Raw genomic sequence first — 18,705 nt, 5'->3', positions numbered from 1 at the left:
CACTCACTCTTTCAAATAGATGCAAGTAAAACACAGCAGAAAATAAATAAAGTCAAAGACTAGCGGTCCTTTTGCTCTATTTCTCTGTGAATTTCCCATTACGTCGTAGCGCACTCGGTGCTTGCTTGGAAGTTTAGGGGTTTTTTTTCGCTGTAAAAAGAAGTTTTCTTCCCACGCATTAGCTAATGGACGCTAATGTTTTTGTCACTTTTTATGGAATCAAACTTAAAGTAAGGTCAGTACGCTCATACTCTCTCCCGCACTCGATATATTATCCATTGTTGATCTGCACACAGCTGTTGTCACGAACGTCGCACTTGCTTACGTCACTGTCCTGAGACATTCTCGCAAAAAAATCACAGTTTTAGTAACGCAGTAACGCAGCGTTCCTACGGGAAAGATACGATAATCTAATTACCGTTTTTGCAATAGTAATCCCTTACTTTACTCGTTACTTGAAAAAAGTAATCGGATTACAGTAACTTGTAACGCGTTACTGCCCATCTCTGGTCAAAGGATATTTAACAGTTGTAAGGATCCTGCGACTTTCTGCAAGTGTCCTTTGAGATACTGCCAAGATATGTAAAGCAAAGAGTACACTGACATATTTAAAATTTCTAACACTTATAATATGCTTATATTATTTATTGTTTTCTGCTCAGTTGCACAACTCGTGATTTTTATGCTGGTTCTTGTTAGTCTTTTGAATTTATTTTAAAAATAAGGAATTATATAATCTGTTTCAGGGTGCCCAGTTTCATCAGATAACTTATGTGGCCTTGATCCAAAAACCCACTCAAGTAGCTCAAAACAATGCCCATTCAAATTATTGTATTGAGTCTTGAAGAGATTGTAAGTAAAGTGAATTAAATGCCAAAGGGGTGAACCTAATTTGCAAATCAATTTACATTAGGAATGTTGCTGGATCACGCTGGATGTACCTGATGTGGTTAATGATGAGGCTGGAGGCGGGAATGAAGAAATCGTCCACTCTGTCGAAGCGCCTGCCGACCGGTTGTGTGTGAACGGTGTGGTGGGAGACTCTTCCGCTGGCCTGATTGATCACCTGGTGAAGACCAACAGAGAAGCAGGTGGGTGTTTAAAATGAGCTTGATGAATACACTCAGTGCTGCTGGTTTCTCCTCATTAAAGTCTTTAAATCATACTTACTTGGCGCTAACAATGAACCAAAAGGGACTAATACCAGAAAGCTGCAAAGGTTTCCAGCATTTTTTTAACAGATAAAACTCTTCAGCCTCTCCTCGAGCTGTTGAGTAGCTGGAGCTTCTCAGTAGGAGGTGATGTGTGCTATATTCCTTGGTGTCTAAATAATCATCATGCATGCATGGAAGCGTGCAGACATGTGGTTGTGTGTAGGCAGGGTTTGCTTTGATTGTACCACAATGCTGAAGGCAAATTGCCACAGACCAAATCCCTGCATTGCAAATCTCTGTGCTCCTGATGACAAACTAGAATTTCCAATGAAACCGCTCAATTTGACTCAAAGGAAACAATAAAAAAACACACTCATTAAATTTTTGTTCCATTTATAGCAAAGGCCTCAAAATTGAACATATACAATGAGTATTTACAAGGTGCAATCAATAAGTGTAGTGAATTCCTAGAATTTAAAGAAAGAAAGACGCAGCAGATTTAGTTAGTGCTACAACAGCGCGAGTGCTATTTTCAGTGTGTTCCCCAGAGGTCCCGTTTTACCACTTGAAGTATGCAATATGTGCTACACTGGCTCTCCTCCAGCAACCCTTCATCTTGAGTATCATGTTAAAAATCATTACATGAAATTTGGGTCATTTTGATGTTGACCCAACAAGTTAATGTTTGCTGTTCGCAGAGACACAAGTGGTCAGAACAGGATATCTAAAGAGCAGTGTGAATGAGATGGACCAATCCTGATGTGCAATAAAAGCACCATCTTTTGATATATATGTTTTAATTTAACTTTTTAATGATACAAAACTCTACCTTTGTGGTCGGAAGTTTATGTGCCTTGATTTATGTGTAGTGGTTCAGAACCAAAAACTACTGCTACAGCCTTAATGCCTGCTGCACTCAAAGTGCATTTAATTAACTTAAAAAACACTCTAAGGGAGAAGCAATGAAAGTAAAATCTTTTTTTCAACTGTCAAATAATGCACAGCTGAAGTCACTGAATTTGTTGTAGGGAGAAAAGAACTTTCTGGATTGGCTTTGTTGGTAATATGCTAATAGTTATTCCTTATTGCTGATTTTACAGCTTACACATGCCTATATTCACACAGGGTATTTAATATAATCAGCAGGAAGATATTAAGTTCCTCTATCGGCTCCCTTTATTTATAGAATCCTGAAAGGGTTCGTTGAGTAATAGAAAATTAATGACCAGTTAATTTGGCACTGTTGGTAAAGGGAAAATGAGCAGCCTTGGACTCTGGGACAACATGATTGGTATTTTTCACAATTTTCTGACAGTTGGTGAACATAATACATTTTAAAGCATGTGAACCATCTGAACTTTGCCTTGATAGTCTGCATCTCTGTGCTTGTTTATATAACTCACTGCTTTCAACCGTTTCACAAGGACGAAAATGGACAAGGACTGCAGAGGAGAGAAAACCATTGAAATATAATTAACTAGTGAACCACGGACACACCTGCAGGGTAGGAAAGTTCTTCTCCATGTCTCCCCAGCTGAGCAGCCACACCTGGTCATGAGATTTGTCATAGTGGAGCTTCACCGGATACGGGTCAGTGCTGACCGTCTGAAAGAGAACACACAACCGAATTGAGCCCAAAGACAGCAGGGTCATGGTATAATACCGCAAGGCAAGCTAGACTTGTGTTTGAAGAGATCCCTCTTTGATGTGCAAAGGTAATGCTTTTGAAAAGTTTTCCTGCAGACTAATGCACCGCGGGTTGACAGGTCCAAGTCTTCTTTTAACAAGGTAGATTGGAGGTGTGCTTTTTATGTATAAGGTGTGTTTGGTGTTGAGCTGCATTTCAAATCAAGTGGTGACAGACACAATTGCTTTACCACACTCAAGTAATTGCTTTCAGTCTTTATCCGTTCTTTGACACACAGCGGCAATATTCCCAACCAGAACAATAGATGAGTCGTATGTGACAGAAAAGCGCTCCTCATGCATTATGTCCACCCGAGTGCAGAGAGACACCCGGCTCAAAGGGAATACGGAAATCTCAGGGGAAGCGACAGCATGCAGTAGCTTTACTCCTCACAACAGCAAGAAAAAGCAATCATCTTTTTTAAAAAGAATTATTGCAACCCTGTATTCCCACAACCCCCTCTGACTGCAGCTTTCCTTCTATAATATTTGTTTTGCCACAAAGTCCTAATGGTATTGTTTACCTTGGCAAAATATATACTGTGTTACTGAGAGAGTAAACCTCTCCTAAGAGAGTTATTGCAAATAAGACGAGAATATCTGTTGAATCCTAACTAATCTCCGAGCATGTAGTCATCAGAGGAAACAGGTGTTCGCGTTGTTCTTTTCCTCTCGACTGACAACTTCTTTCTGGCTGAGGAAGATTATAAAGATCCTCAGCCAATATGCTCTAGTAACAGATCTGTCAGAGATGAAGCGCGGAGAACATTGCAGCTACTTCCACACAAGTATCCGCACGCACTCTGCGATTCATTAGTTATAATGCACAAAATACAGCTTGCTCATTAAAAACTGTTAACTAACACTTTAATTGGTTGCAAATTTCAAAACGCAAATCACTTGTTATTGTTGCTTTCGGCATGTCAATCATATTAATAATCCAATGAGAACACGAAAATCTGGGAAACCAGAACTTGCGTGTATCTTACCATTCGAGACGAGTGACGGGTTCAGGTGGGTAATTAACAACTGGTAATATAATGCAATGAAGCTAAACCTCCAGGCGACTGAATAATGAGCTTGTGACAGACTCTGGGACACCAACCTGCTTACTGGCAGGTCCCTGAGAGGCTGGCAAGCCGTAAACAGCTATCACGGTGTCAGGAACATCTGCAGGGATCTGAACAGCCCGGAATTAGTCTGACACACCCAAAAAACCCACTGACACTGATGATTTAACTCCACCACTCACTGCTATTTCCTGAGGAAGCCTTGCATTAAAAAAAATCCACCAGGAAAAGAGACGGGTGCAGCAAGGAGTGTTAAAGGGGCGGCTTCCTCACACCATCTGTGAGGAAGATGGCAGGATTTGCCATTTTAAAGTATTTCTGAAGGGTTGCCAGGCGACAGTATCCTTGAAGAGGTGGGTCTCCGGGTCACTCGGTCATCACGTTGACGCTAAGGTTAACTGTGGGTCTTGACAGTTGCAGTTTGTATGAAATGGGTCAGGTCAGGGATTAGCAGTCAAACAAAAGCTGATCTTAAAGCTGAAAAAGCAGCACTTTAGCGGTTCAAGTCGAACTGATGCACTGGCAAGCTTTCAAGCAAGTAAGAAACACAACAGACTTCATCAAGTAGAAAAATTCAACACATGCAGACAAAGCCCTGCACTCTGCTGTTGATACTGAGGTTGCTTATCAGAATGATTTTATAATCGCTCTGTAGTGGTGACAGCAGTGGCTGGGAAGCCCGGGTCAAAATTTCTGCTACTGTGAATAGTTGTGTGTAGTAGAGTAGAGTAGATGATAAACTGGTGTCTAAAAAGACAAATATGAAACATTACTTTGAATATTTTAAGCAAGATTATAGCACATTCTCTGTTTTATATAATTTTGGTGCAAAATAAAAGTTTGGGCACCCCACAAGATTTGACCTCTCACATAAGTTTTGCCAAGGTTTCCAACCTTGATTACAGTAGCTTGTTAGGCCTATTTTCTTATTAGGTCAGAATTATGGAAAGGCCTGGGGATGCACATTTCAGAGCTTAATAAACATTCACACTCCTAAAACCTTGTCCCAATAACTAGCAGCTGCCTACTACTCTCAAGAACAGAGAATAATTGATGCCCTCAAAGCTTGACTACAAGAAAATAGCTTTTTTTTTTAGAAGCTTTCTTACTATGAAATTAAGAAATGGTAAACAGAAAGTAGAGGTCAGGTTGAAAGAGCTGCTTGAATAATTGCTAGAAAACCAAATAAAAATAGTTTTTTCTTAAATAGACATTTGGAATAGGTCTCCACAATTTCATAAAAATAACCTTATTGGAATCAGAAGTTTGACATCCAAACAACATCCAAACAAACCAGATGAATGGCAGACTGCTACACTGAACAACGATATATTTGGAGCAAAAAAGTTCATGACAAGAACTCTCAAACTGTAGCACCATTTTAGACTGGTCATGCTTTGGGTTCTTGTTGCAGCCAGGAAACGGAAATGGATGGCTACTACAGCAGGAAAATGACCTTAAACGCACCTCAAATTCCACAATGTGCAACCTCAAGAAATGCAAGCTAAATGTTTTATCATGGCTTTCAGATTTGGGACTGGGGACAGTCCATCAATGAAAACTTGTGGATAAATCTACAAGCAAAAAATCTCTGAGTATTTAGTAAACAGAATAGAACAAATACTCTTAGCTGGCTTCAAAAATATGTACAAGCAGTGATGATGTTTCAGGCTGTTTTCAAGCAAGACAACAAAAATGAACTATTAAAGAAACGTGTCTTCTTCTTTAACGTTTTCTCTTTTTTTTTGTGCCAGATGGGCACGATCATCTCTAGATTTTACAGAGGATGATCAGAAAAAGAGAAAAATACCAGGGAGAGGCAGTTTATAGCCAAAAATGTTTTGTTGGTGTCAGACGTTGGGGAAGAAGACTGCTTCAGACAGCTTCAAGCTAATAGGAAGGCAAGATTAACTCAAATAACTAGCTGCTCTGTATGCAGAACAGTATCTCTGAATGTGAAACATGTTGAACCTTGAAGCCGATGGGCTACATTGGCAGGTGTCACTAATGCTGGCTGCTATAAACATGAACCTGAGGCTACGTTTTATGCAGGCTGAAAACCAAAGGTTGTCAAACCCGGTACAGCACAGTATCAGACACAATGTACGTAATACAATGTCCATTACTACAGTTTGTTACTACACTCATTTATGTGCATTTAGCTAATGAATCAGAAAATGTATTTTTATGCCTGGTGGTGTTTTACTCAGATTAATAGACCATAAACTGGAAAATTATTTAGTCTACTGGTGTTTATTACCCAGAATACTAGGTTGAAGGAAGTGTGGGATAACAAAGAAAGCTGATAACCACCATTCTGATACCTTTCACTAATGATCTGTTTTGTTGAGCCAGATGACATAAAGAAAGCCTGGCTATATTGAATTTACATTGGACTACACTCCTCATTAGGGATGCACCGATACCGATACTGGTATTGGGTATCGGCCTCGATACCACATTTTCTAAAGTACTCGTACTTGTTAAAAGTCCCCCGATACCGAGGACCGATACCACGGTCTGAGACCTGGCTATGTTTGAGCGGCATGTAAGGGGTTAATCACAGGCGCCGAGTGCCCGCCCCCAGGCCCCGGCTGCAGCTCAGAGCGAGACATATCAGCCGTGTGGAACTATTTCAAAGTGAACGAAGACGCGAAAACAAAGGCGGACTGCAAATTGTGCTCAGCGAAATTGTCCAGAGGAGGCTCTAAAGGTAGCGCATTTAACACAAGTAATTTAATCAAGCACCAAAATCCCAACACGACAACGAGTACAAAGAGTTTACCCACGCTTATTTACCCATTCTTATTAGCACAGAGGAGCATAGCTGATGCTATAGCAGTGCGACGGAAAATAGTTGGGCATTTTAAACATTCCGCCTTAGCCTACCCCCGCCTCGAGGACATTCAGGGACAGCTCAACCAGCCAATAAAGAGACTGCAGCAGGACGTACAGACGCGCTGGAACAGCACGTATTACATGCTCCAGTCCCTCATTGAGCAAAAGCGAGGGCTGGGCGTGTCCGAGCACGAACTCCCTGACTCACCGCTCACCAATGGGCTCTTATGGAGACGACTGTTGCCATCCTCGCCCCCTTTGAGGAACTAACTAAAAAAGTGAGCAGCTACGACGCACTAGCCTCTGATGTCATCCCAGCTGTGACTGTGCTAGTGAGACTTCTAAACAGAAACAGACGAACAAATTTTGTTTTTTATAATTATTTATTCTGTAATATGTTGCATACAACATGCTTTTCATTTTAAATAAATGTTCCTAATTCCAAACTAGTCCCTTGTTTGTTTGTTTTTTGTTAAATTATAGGACTAAAGCTGTTACCTGTAAATTTAAATCATGTTTTTATTAAGTACTCGGTATCGGTATCGGTGAGTACTGAAATGCAAGTACTCGTACTCGTTTCCAAAAAAGTGGTATCGGTGCATCCCTACTCCTCATACATCGTCACACCACAGCGCTCACTTATTTGTATTAATGCTCTACTAAATATGTACTGAAGTAGAATATTCCAACACCTCTGATACAAGTGTTTCCCAAATAACAGGATACAGGTCATTTTTAGTTTAGGCCCAAAGCATTCATATATTTGAACTTCACGAAGGAGGATGATGTATGGAACTGGAAAGAAAAAAAAAACATGTGTGTCCTTCATTCAGCAAAATCAGTCACAGAAAATACCCATATGGATCAATGATGTATTGAAGGTTTTTGTGAAATATGTTGCGTTCAATCAATATGGGGACACCGAGCAACCTTGAGGTTTTTTGGCACAGATGGAGTCAATTACTGTAAACAAGAACTTTTCACTTTTACAAAGACACAAACAGGAAAGATTATTCAATCTTTTGTTTTTTCTTGACCTGTGTTATCGTCAGACCTTCTCTCTGTTTCTGGCAAAACTGACGAGAACTTGTTTTTTCCAGTTTAGCCCGACAATTACCTGGACGGCCTTCTGAGACTGGATGTCAACTATGAGCACTCGATCCAAGGTTGGCTGTGTCACATAAATAAACTTGTCCTTGATGTTGACCGCTGATGACCACACACACCTCTGAAGCGCCTCTCCTGGTGAGGTGGGGCACACTTCCTCCTGCAAAAACAAAGGCACACACACACACACACACCGACACACACCGACAGTGAGCAAATTGTTTTTCATATTACAGGGAAATACGTCTCATTAAAAAACAATTACCTTCACCTCGTCGTTTTTCTGTGTTGTTTACTACCTGCAGTCTTATCACCTATGCTGATGTGAGTCGCGCTATCTTGGCAACTTGGATAAATGAGCTTTACGTGGTCCAGCGAAATCTCTGTAATCGCTCCCACTTGTCCGCACATATTCTTCAACACAAAGCCCGCGGACAGTCTACGGCTCTTCAGCTTCCACTCCTGGCAGCTCTCGCCATCCTGGCTAACGGGCAACTCAACCAGCCTTATGGCTCAGGAGATTTCCACCTCTCACCTCCTTCCCTAGTCATCCAATCCTCCAGGCAGTGACCAGTCGTCCATTTCAGACTCTGTGGGACAATTTTGGGAGCTGCAAGGATGAATGAAGGACTCCGGCATGGCGGGATGAACTCTTTCGCTCATATTTACAACCACAGCAGCAGCCCATGACAGGTCCCTTTTCGCTGGACAGATTTTCTTGGTTCGAGGGGCATTATTTAATGTATGAACTTGACTCAACTTTATATTAAGAATGATGGGGAAAAATAGAGAGGAGGGATCTAAACTCTACTGCCGACCTCCCCGGTGATGTCGCCCATGTCTTCTCTGTAGGTTAATTTGCAAACAAAAACATCCAGCTAAGAGGTCATTTCAAGAAGCTAATCACTAAACCAATGACACTGCTTTGAATTTTCTGGCTTGAACGAGCCAGAAAGACAAGGATTTCAATTCTCTGTGACTACATTGTCCAGGTGCAGCGCCATCTGTTGCTGTTTATTCCAAAACAGGTTGGAGGAGTCAGCTTTAAAAGCCAGAAATCCTTCCACTTTGTGAAGTAATCGTTGAGTCATTGTTATTGAACCCTGCGACACCCCTGCAGACCTACGCTGTGGTCATTTTGTTGCTAGGGGGGCTGTCAATATCCAACTTATTGCACCTTTAAGAAGTGAGAAGTCGAACATCTGATGCCCAGCCGAGGGTGTGAATGGAGGCGGCTGTAATCCTCTCTGTATATGTGTGTTGCATATGTCAGTATATATGTGGGTGCAATCGATGTATGCAATTTATGTTGTACCTGACAGGTTTTAAAGACTGCAAACATTTGCTGTACTTCTTTATGATGGAAATGACTACAGTGTGATACAAAACAATATATATCTTTTCATCAAATACTGCAGCAGGACATTATGCTGCAGTGAATTCACACTGCGGTGTTGTATTTCTTTAAAAGATATTTAAAAAAATACTAGTGTGTAGAGTTATATTTAGAGGATTTTTACTCTCTACACTTGTGAATGTGGATGATGACATTTAAAGAGCTGCTGTGAGAAATGTGAAGCTTCTGATATTCTCCAGCTAAGCCGCCGGATGATTTGTAGAGCTAGTACATTTGTGACACATAAGTCGTCTGTGGGGAGGGAAAGTGCCGAAAACAGTGAAGCAGCAACATCCAAAAGTGTCAAAAAGAGAAACTTTGTGGTAAAGTCACGGCACAATCATGTCTAATCTCTTGAGGTGTTCCTCCAAGCTCTCAATCCAAACTTCTGTAGTCTTATAGTATGACGTGATGCAACTTTCACAATATTTTTTTTTTAACATGTACTCATAAGTTAGTTGGACCTAAAGCCTTTAGAGAATTCTCCAAGCACATTTTTCAAAAAGCTATAGGTGAGTTCCAGCTAGTATTACCCTAAAGTGTTTTGTTTTTTTCCTGTTGAACCAGCATGCTAATTATCACCCTTGAGAGTAAACAAGGTCCTCTTGGAATACATAAGACTTAGAAAACACTTCTGTTAAAATTAAAGAAATATAGAGAGAGTGTTCAAGCTGTTCATGTGGCGTTTCTAAAATTCCAATTATTATATTTTATTGACCCTTTGACTGTTTTAGAATTAAAATTGTCATTAAAAATGTGAGCTTTATATACATACAAAATGCATTTACATAAGTTAAGCATTTGGGTTCTCTATGCTCCTTCTACTCTGGAAACACCAACAGCTACTCTTCCACTCGTCCTCATGGTCACACCACACCCTCCTGGTCCACTTCTATTACTCGGTTATGTTACGAGTAATCACGAGTAACAGAACTGGACCGGCCATCTTAGGCAATGCCGGGATCTGGCCGACGTCGTGTGGCTTATCCTTAGGACTAAAGTATAGTCCCAAGTCTGTTCTACCCCCTGAAACACCAAGCTGTGAGTCCTAAAAAAGAACACTAAGAGCTGCTTCCATCCACACCGAGAAGGTATTCAGCCAATTAACAAATTTTATCTACTGGAAAATGTGGATGTATCGCGCTCTGGTGCAGGTAGAATACCAAGTGGAGTGCCAGGTGGAGTAGGAAAAAAGTGGCGCAGTCTACGGCGTGGATATGGAAATTATTTTTAGTGTACAAAAGACCAAGAGCATGATGGTAAAGTGCAAACTGCATCCATCTGAGCGCATCCATCCGTGTTTCTTTGATTTGACCTTTACCAACACCCAAAAATGTGGAACACTAAGTACGCATTTGAATTTTTCCTGCCTTTTTCTGTCTTAAATACTGTAACTCACTTATGGTGTGCACCCCACACTCTGCAATAGGCCATCTTTAACTGCTCTTGAATGCAGCAGCTAGGCTGCTAACAAAAACTAGCTATATTTTTGCCTTTACGAGCTTTCAGTTCCAGTGAAATTCAGAATTCATTTTAAAATTTTATTAACAACATAAAGCCCTACATGGCCCTAGTTCCATCTTATACAGGGACATGTGCTGAGACATTACTGTGGCAGTTGGCCTCTCCGATAATCTGTACACACTCTTTAACTGTTCCATGCTCTTATTTTAAAACCAGAGGGGATCATTTGGAGGTTGTAGCTCCTACATATTGGAACAGGCTAAATCTATCGGTTGTTTTAAACATCTGCAGTCATTAGTTTTTAACCTTTTGTCCTTTTTCATAACTATTCTTCTTCTAATGTGCAGGAGAAAATCTAAGGCTGTACCTTTAACTCACATTTGTATATTTAGACATGTACAACTATCTTTAATTTATGGCCTTTCTCCAAACTGTGAAGCACTTTGTATATTTTAAAAGTTGCTATAAAAAATAAGCTATTGTTATTGTTTACAGTAAACATTAAGACAACCACCGCACTTAACATAACCTTGTAGCATAGATAATAAAAACAAAACTCATAACACATCTGATTGTCCTTTGTTCCACAGGAAAACAAATAAAGATGCTTCCTGAAGCAGAATTGGACGTTATTGTGTTTTCTTCCATACGACATGTATCGCAGTTGAGCAGTCTATCTGGTGGATTTGGATAATGGATTGGCTGTGCATAAGCAATCAATCCTCTGTGATGGAGAAAACGTGAGCACTGTGCTGGGAAACGGCCTCATGTGTTCACACTGCAATCCACCAAGACAAGAGTGGAGTGCTGCAGTGATTGATATTCTAATACAAACACCTCTCAGAGGAACGCTTGGCTGATTGTTGCGCGTTCATGGCATCGCTTTATGTATAACAGCCGTCCAATCAGTGCAGAGCTCCTGGAAGAAAGGCAGCTCAGAGGAAAGCTGCTATTCGAGAACACGTGTAAATCTAACAGGTATCTATCAGCTGGGTGCTCTGAATGTTTTGCTGCTTGAAAGCTTCAGTGATAAACGGTGTCTCAGTAGGGGAGGCTCGGTGTAAACAGTCCACTGCCATCTGAAACTCACTCTGACTGCATGAGTTATGTTAGTGAATTAACACCATGACTCAGTGGGTACCCTACGTGTCTAGTGGACATTGTTTTCTTCAACTGTCCATCCATTTGTCCATTTCTTATCACTTATCGGGATCCAGGTCGTAGGGCAGCAGTCCAAACACAGATGCTTAGACCAGTCACTGCTTCTAGCTCTTCTGGGGGGTAACTGAGACATCCCCAGGCCTTAATCTTAATTAGATGCCCTTTTCGGAGAAGCGGAGGCTTTACTCAAGAATGACTCAACTCCTCACCCTCTGTTATGCCCAGACACCCTTTAAAAGAAGCCAATTTCTTGAATCTGCAACATTGATTTACTTTTTTTCTGTCAAGTTGTAGACACAAATGAAGCTAGGAACCCAGACTGACCAATAAATCGACAGCCTCATCTTCAAACTCAGCTCTTTCCACTTCGACAGATCAGTACTGCATCCACATCAGTACACTGCACCAGGCCTGCCTGTCAATCTCTTGTTTTACTCTTCCCCCATTAGTTATCTGACAGAAGGAAAAATAATGACATATTTATTTGAACAATGTTAGAAAAATGACTCTTTGAGCCTGTTGTTTTTACAGGTTTACAGAACACGTTTGTTTTTCTTCCTTCAGTGAAATTATCTGGTAAATGGGGAGGAGATGATGGAGAGCGTCATCTCATGGGTAAATTGGCTGCATGTTTCTACCTGTTAGCCCTGCCCCCATCACCCTAGCTGTTGGGATGGATTTTTCCACCGTGGACGACTCTTCTGGTCTAGTCTGATCTTGATTCTCTTTGGGGTTTCTCTGAAACATGTTCAAATTAATCTATATTGCAATGGAAAGCTTTAGGTCCATTCATTTGAAAATCAGGAGAAAAAGAAGGACATTGCTGATATAAGATAATTACACCATCATTTATAAAGTGTGTGAGAAAATGCACACATTCCAAACACTGACATTTTTGATCTATGCAAGCCAAGGCCTTACAAGACTATTCAACCACCTCTTCTCTGCTTCCAATTCATTAAATTAACTGGTCACTGACAAGATCCTCCAAAGTTAAAATAAAACATTTCACAGTGTTGCGAATTCCTGGCAGGCACAAATCATAACAGTCTTTGGACTTTAGGAAAAGAAATGGGTTTTGCGGAGAGGCATGAATTCATATTAAATAATGTCATTAAAATGATTGCAATTAAACTTGACATATACTAGGTTAGGTGCTATTAATTTTCAACATTGGAGTTCTGACACTTATACAAAGGAAGAGCAAAATACCCTGTTAAATACACCATAGAGGTCTCCTTTTATGCTGCATGTCGGCAAAGAAAGCACAAAAGGGCTCACACAAGTGTTTTTCTTTTTTATACACTTTACACTTTTGGATACATTAACAGTGTTTCTAACCAGAAACCCAGTGTTGGTTCAGGTCTTTTGTAAAAATGTATTAAAAATAATTACTGTAAATCCTTTACATTTACCGTATTCTACACACTGCTTTAGAAATGCATTATAAACTATAATCTGTTTTAACAGCAAGGCCCAAAACTGACACTAGATATTCATTGAGAACTATTTCACTGCTCTTTGAAGACTGCAACCTTCTCCAGTCCCCCACCTTATGGCTACATATAGCTATGGTCGACTTCTCACTCACTATGTATGTATTAATAGACCTCTCTGCATTGAATCATATCTGTTATTAACCTCTGTCTCTCTTCCACAGCATGTCTTTTATCCTGTCTTCCTTCTCTCACCCCAACCGGTCGCAGCAGATGGCCCCGCCCCTCCCTGAGCCTGGTTCTGCCGGAGGTTTCTTCGTGTTAAAAGGGAGTTTTTCCTTCCCACTGTCGCCAAAGTGCTTGCTCATAGGGGGTCATATGATTGTTGGGTTTTTCTCTGTATCTATGAAGCGCCTTGAGGCGACTTTTGTTGTGATTTGGCGCTATATAAATAAAATTGAATTGAATTGAATTGATATGCTAGCATTGCCTGGTTGGGTTAGATGTCTTTACACATCTTGCTGTTTTACTGGTGGCTTACGAAACACCTCTGGCAGCATTACTGCCACCTTCTGACTGGACTTGGGCTTTACGTACATTTTTAACGATGGAATATAAAAAAAAGTCACTGAATCTTAAATGTTTTCTGACGACTCACCTGCAGAGCCAGCAGCTTCTCACTGGGTTTAATATGCCGTTGGATCTCACATGCAACCGGCTGAATGACTTTGATCCCGTCTTCATAGAACACATAGAACATGTTGCCAATGCCGAGACCTGCGAGAGAGTAACAACAGCGCCGTTATATACGTGAAAAAGACTGCACAGTGTGAACATTTGGAACGGAAATAAGCATATAACATTGTTATCTACTCTCGAAGCATCAAATCACTTAATCCTTCTCATCACAGTTCAGTAACCCTATTACAGAAATTCAATTAACTCAGTTTAATGAATGCTATAGTGGAGCAGAAGCAGTCTAGACGTACCTTCTTCCCGCCACAAAATGTTTGCCACTGCAAGGAAGGAAAAAGAGGGAAACACAGATGAAAATAAATGCAAGAATCAATAGTGTCCCTTTGTGAGAACTAAAACCCAAATACTGACTCCTGTTGAGGCAAAGAGGAAAGCAGACCACATGAAAGTTTTATGGAAGCTGTCTGTCTGACACCAAGTGCAACAAACAATCGATGGAGCCCTCTGCTTGGAAATAATTTGATTCCAAACACTGGAAAATGGAGTGCAGGCAACAACAAGTACTGTAAAACAGCTTATGATTTTTGGATGCTGCAATCTTACGAAGAGAGAGGAAAAAAACAAACTTAGACCTCAGATCATCATCCATCAATATGAGCGTTATGGGTAAGCTGCCTTAGACACCCATGAGTAGTCCACAGGTTTCAGGCTCAGATGATTATCATAAGTCATTAGGAAGGATTAATGTGCTGCTTCTTCAGTGGCATGAAACCTGTTTTGGCTGCTATAACAGGTAATTTCTCATTAAACTCACTTAGAAGTGACTAATGACTTGAAATGTGGGATGAAAGCCACATAACACCCCGAATGTTCACTGGTGACCCAAGACACAGACTGACAGTGGACTTTCAAAGCGGCCGCTGGATACTCTGAGAGAAAAGATGACATTATAAGACTAAATAGTGAGAAAAAATCTAGAGCTATTATATACTTTCCATGTAAAGATAAGAGCAAATTCTTCCACTCAATCATTCTCATCCCCCAACCCGCCACCACCACGACCACTATCATCTCACACTGGCTTTTAACTGTGACCTTCTCTCATTGTTCATGTGTCCCCCAGTCTTCTCTCTGCTTCCATTCCATCTTCCATTTTCATGCATTTTCAGTCTACAAACCAATCTCCAGGCCAATTCACATCCGATTCTAATCTCGCCTCTATTGCAGTGCTCATTCCCGCAGCCTCTTGCTCAGGTGGACGGATGCAGAGAAAGAAAAGGGAGCTGAGACAAAGCCAACCAGACACCACTGTGCTGTTAGTCAGCCTTAATCTTTCAAAAGTGCTTTGTCAAGTCTTTCCTGTGCACTCTTGCATACCTTTTAGCTCATTAAAAGTTCCACAAAAGGAGCGGGGTGTATAGCGGGGGTCTGGAGGATCGAGGAAGGAAGGAAGGCAAGGACAAAACAAAAAGGAAAACAATACAATTTATTTGAGATCTGCCAAAAATGGAAAATGGAAAAGAGGAGCTGAGATGAGATCTTGTGTGCCCCGGTCCTTTCCAATAGTCCACAGTATTGATGCTATTCATCACTTGGCAGAAACACTGTGGCTGTTCTGCGCATACAAGGAGCCCATACATCAACTTCATCATCCATATAACAAAACAAGCTGGCTGCCACTGTAGGCAGTGAGTTCACTCTTTCTGGGCGTAATAACTATGTTTCCACTGGGCTCCAAACATCGGGGACGCCACGCTCACCAGCCAGTCTGGCCTCCGCAGTTCCTACCCGTCAGCAAGGTTACATAAATTCAATTTGTTTACAAGAGCACGTTGCTGCGACAGTCGGCCAAACAGCCCGTGGTGTTCACCACAGTGGCATGGCAGAAGACAGTATAATACAGCTAAAGTAATTGGGTCACAGTAGATGCAAATGCATAATGAAATTCAGGATGACTGCTTTAGGTGTTCAGCTTTTTATTGCTCTTTCCAGGTATTCTTTACGAAGTTTCTTGGAAAACCTGACCCAAGACTTTTATGCTTTAATTATAAGCTCTACACACATACACCTTCTCAACAGTTTGGAAGTACAAATCCTGCTCGCTGCTCTAGCATTATATATTCAGAAAGTGAAAAAATAATGCTCGAGAAAACAGGCAGAAATATCATTCTTCCTCTTCTTTCTTTCATCATCTACACTGATACAAAAGTCTTTTGAGAACACTGATAGCATGCAGAGCAGGTACCCCACAAATCTGTGTGAAGCCAAAAAGATTTGTGCATGTGCTTGCCAACTCCCACTTGCAGTACATTGAGGCCTGGATCAAGATGCCTTAGGACTCTCTCCTTTGGCTCTTAGCCAAGCCCTGTAAACCTGGATATCAGCAGAAATTTGTCTTTAATGAACAGTGTCTAATACTACTTTTCAAATGCTCCTTTTTTAAAATCTGTGCTGATTTTCAGAATTAGGTAGTTGCTAAATTTTCTTGTAGGTGTTTTCAAGAAAGACTATTTTCTTAATTTGCTCTACACTATGAGTGACGCTGCCTACAAGTGAACACTACAGTACTTTCAGCATGAATGTCTGTGAAGCTTCTCAGTCATCCAGGTCATCGTAGATGTTGAAGATGTTTCACCTCTCATCCAAGAAGCTTCTTCAGTTCAGAACTGAAGCGTCTTCTCGTATGAGAGGTGAAACGTCTTCAAGCAACTTGAAGAAGTCCAGACACTTTTCTTTCCAAGCTCCTTAGACTTTCAGCATGAATAAAAAACATTGGTTTTGCCACACGAGATATCTGGATTTTTGCCTAAATGTCTCTGATTTAAAGTGAAAAAAGCTCAGGAATTTACCTGAAGCTTCGTTTAGAAGTCAATTATAAATCTAGGGAGGGAGTTCAGGAGGTAGAGCAAGTCATTTACTAATCAGAAGATTTGTGGTTTGATCCTTCGCCGTGCCAGTATGCATGCCAAATGTCCTTGGGTAAAATACTAAAACCAAGTTTCCCTCCGATCCATCTATTGGATTATTAATGTCAGATAGAAAGCACAGATAAAACTCCCATCACAGAGAGAGACTGAGAGGACTGTTATTGTCTCATACTGCTGCAGTTTAAGTGAAAAAGAAAAGAAAAACTGAGAACGTAGTAATTTCCAAAACGAATGCAACAACGCATGCCGAATATGTAACAATAAAGAAGAAAGTGTTCATCCACAACAAGGTGCTCATGGTAGCGACAGCCCAAAAGTATGTAAATATACACATAATGTACAATATTAAATTGGATGGGATGTAATCCCAGATTTTTTTCCTTTACTTTCAAAGCACCAAAGAGTGAGTGCCATTTAGTTCCATTATATAAAAGAGAAGGCAGATACCGCTGCAACTGGCAGCTCACACCAAAGCTATCTCACTTTAGAGTGAACTGTCCCTTTAACCTCAGTTTATCAGACAACGCTCTGGGCGCAGGGTGGGAATCAAAAAACAGTTCGAGTTGAGACCCGCTTCCAAACTGTCCAATCTATCTCGGCTGTATGCCCCCAACTGCTTCTATCATCACTGGCACATTTTTCTGACAGATGAACATGTCAAACTGATGGAAGTGGAGCTTTGACACGAGGCTTTTTTTTCCTCCATACTCTGGTTCTAAATTGTGCTCAGACAAATAATTTAAAATGTTATGCTCATGCCGATCCCTCCCATTTTAGAAGAAAAGAAAAGACATGCAAAAATTAAGTACAAAAAAGGGTACAGAAAACTTAATGCTAAATGTTAAATGCTTTTAAGTCAGCTTTCAGTATATACACGTTAGTCTTTCTACTGAGAGGTCTGACATCATTACCAATGTGCAGGCCCTTTAACACAATGAGAAGTACAGAGTATCATTTTTAGGGGGCATTTTTCATATAATGTGCTGTATGCTTTACAAAGAAAAGCCACAGCAGAAATCTTTATCCAGTTCTAGGAAATGAGAATTATAAAGCAATGCACCTTTGTGAGTCAAAGGTCAGAGAAAATGTCATGAAGCTGTAGCTCTCAGATGGTAAGCAGAGTATCTTTTTCCCTGCGTGTTTTGCAAAATGTAAAAATGATGGTTGATGCGGCTGAAGAAAAGTCATGAAGGGTCATTTTAAACGCCAAGATATTTCATGTCTTATTTAAAGTGGCTATCAACTGATGGTGGCTCAGCCTCTCTGGCGTTAAAGTGAATACTGATGAAACAATATCATTTTCAGAGCATTGTGCTTCTCACTTGGTTTCTTCTCTCTGCACTACAAACACTTATGAGTCACCTAGTGATCAAGTCCAACTCCAACAGAGAAAGTCTTTTAGCTTTTATATTTAACCCATCCATTCTTCAGTCACGAAATTCTTCAGATTTCCTAACAGCTTTTTTTTTCTTTCTTCTTCCCCCGTTGCTTTTAGCAGCTCCGTGCTTCAACAGCAAGTTCCCAGCAGTACTATTTAAAGTCAGGTAGAGCGAGGAAGCTTTCAAAATAACAGGTCTGACGGCACTTGAATTAGAGCTGGGAGCCCGTGGACGACCGAAGGCTGTATCATCTCTTTAGGATGAAAAGTATTCAAAAGACTTAATCCCTGAGAGTTTTCAGAAAGGAGAAAAAGAAAAAAAACGAGTTACTGGAGAGCACTTCAAACATCCAAACTTGAAAAATAAAACTTGTTTTAACTGATTGTGCTTC

The 18,705-nt window shown here is 40.7% G+C and overlaps 1 protein-coding gene across 2 annotated transcripts in view; it reads right to left on the bottom strand.

Moving 5' to 3' along the window:
• The window catches only part of fstl5 (follistatin-like 5), a 200,271-nt gene that overhangs the window by 10,354 nt on the left and 171,212 nt on the right, over nucleotides 1-18,705 (bottom strand). For both annotated transcript variants that reach the window (XM_085178364.1, XM_085178371.1), the window contains 5 exons: nucleotides 14,302-14,328; nucleotides 13,971-14,089; nucleotides 7,866-8,015; nucleotides 2,652-2,759; nucleotides 942-1,066 (listed from right to left, as the gene is read on the bottom strand). In XM_085178364.1, coding sequence (XP_085034490.1) covers nucleotides 942-1,066; nucleotides 2,652-2,759; nucleotides 7,866-8,015; nucleotides 13,971-14,089; nucleotides 14,302-14,328 — 529 coding nt within the window. The remainder of the gene's footprint in view (nucleotides 1-941; nucleotides 1,067-2,651; nucleotides 2,760-7,865; nucleotides 8,016-13,970; nucleotides 14,090-14,301; nucleotides 14,329-18,705) is intronic.

This window comes from Neolamprologus multifasciatus, chromosome 2, assembly GCF_963576455.1.
Source record: "Neolamprologus multifasciatus chromosome 2, fNeoMul1.2, whole genome shotgun sequence".
In the NCBI taxonomy this organism is placed as follows: Eukaryota; Metazoa; Chordata; class Actinopteri; order Cichliformes; family Cichlidae; genus Neolamprologus; species Neolamprologus multifasciatus.
Note: the sequence above shows the minus strand (reverse complement) of the source record. Positions and strands in the feature narration are given on the sequence as shown.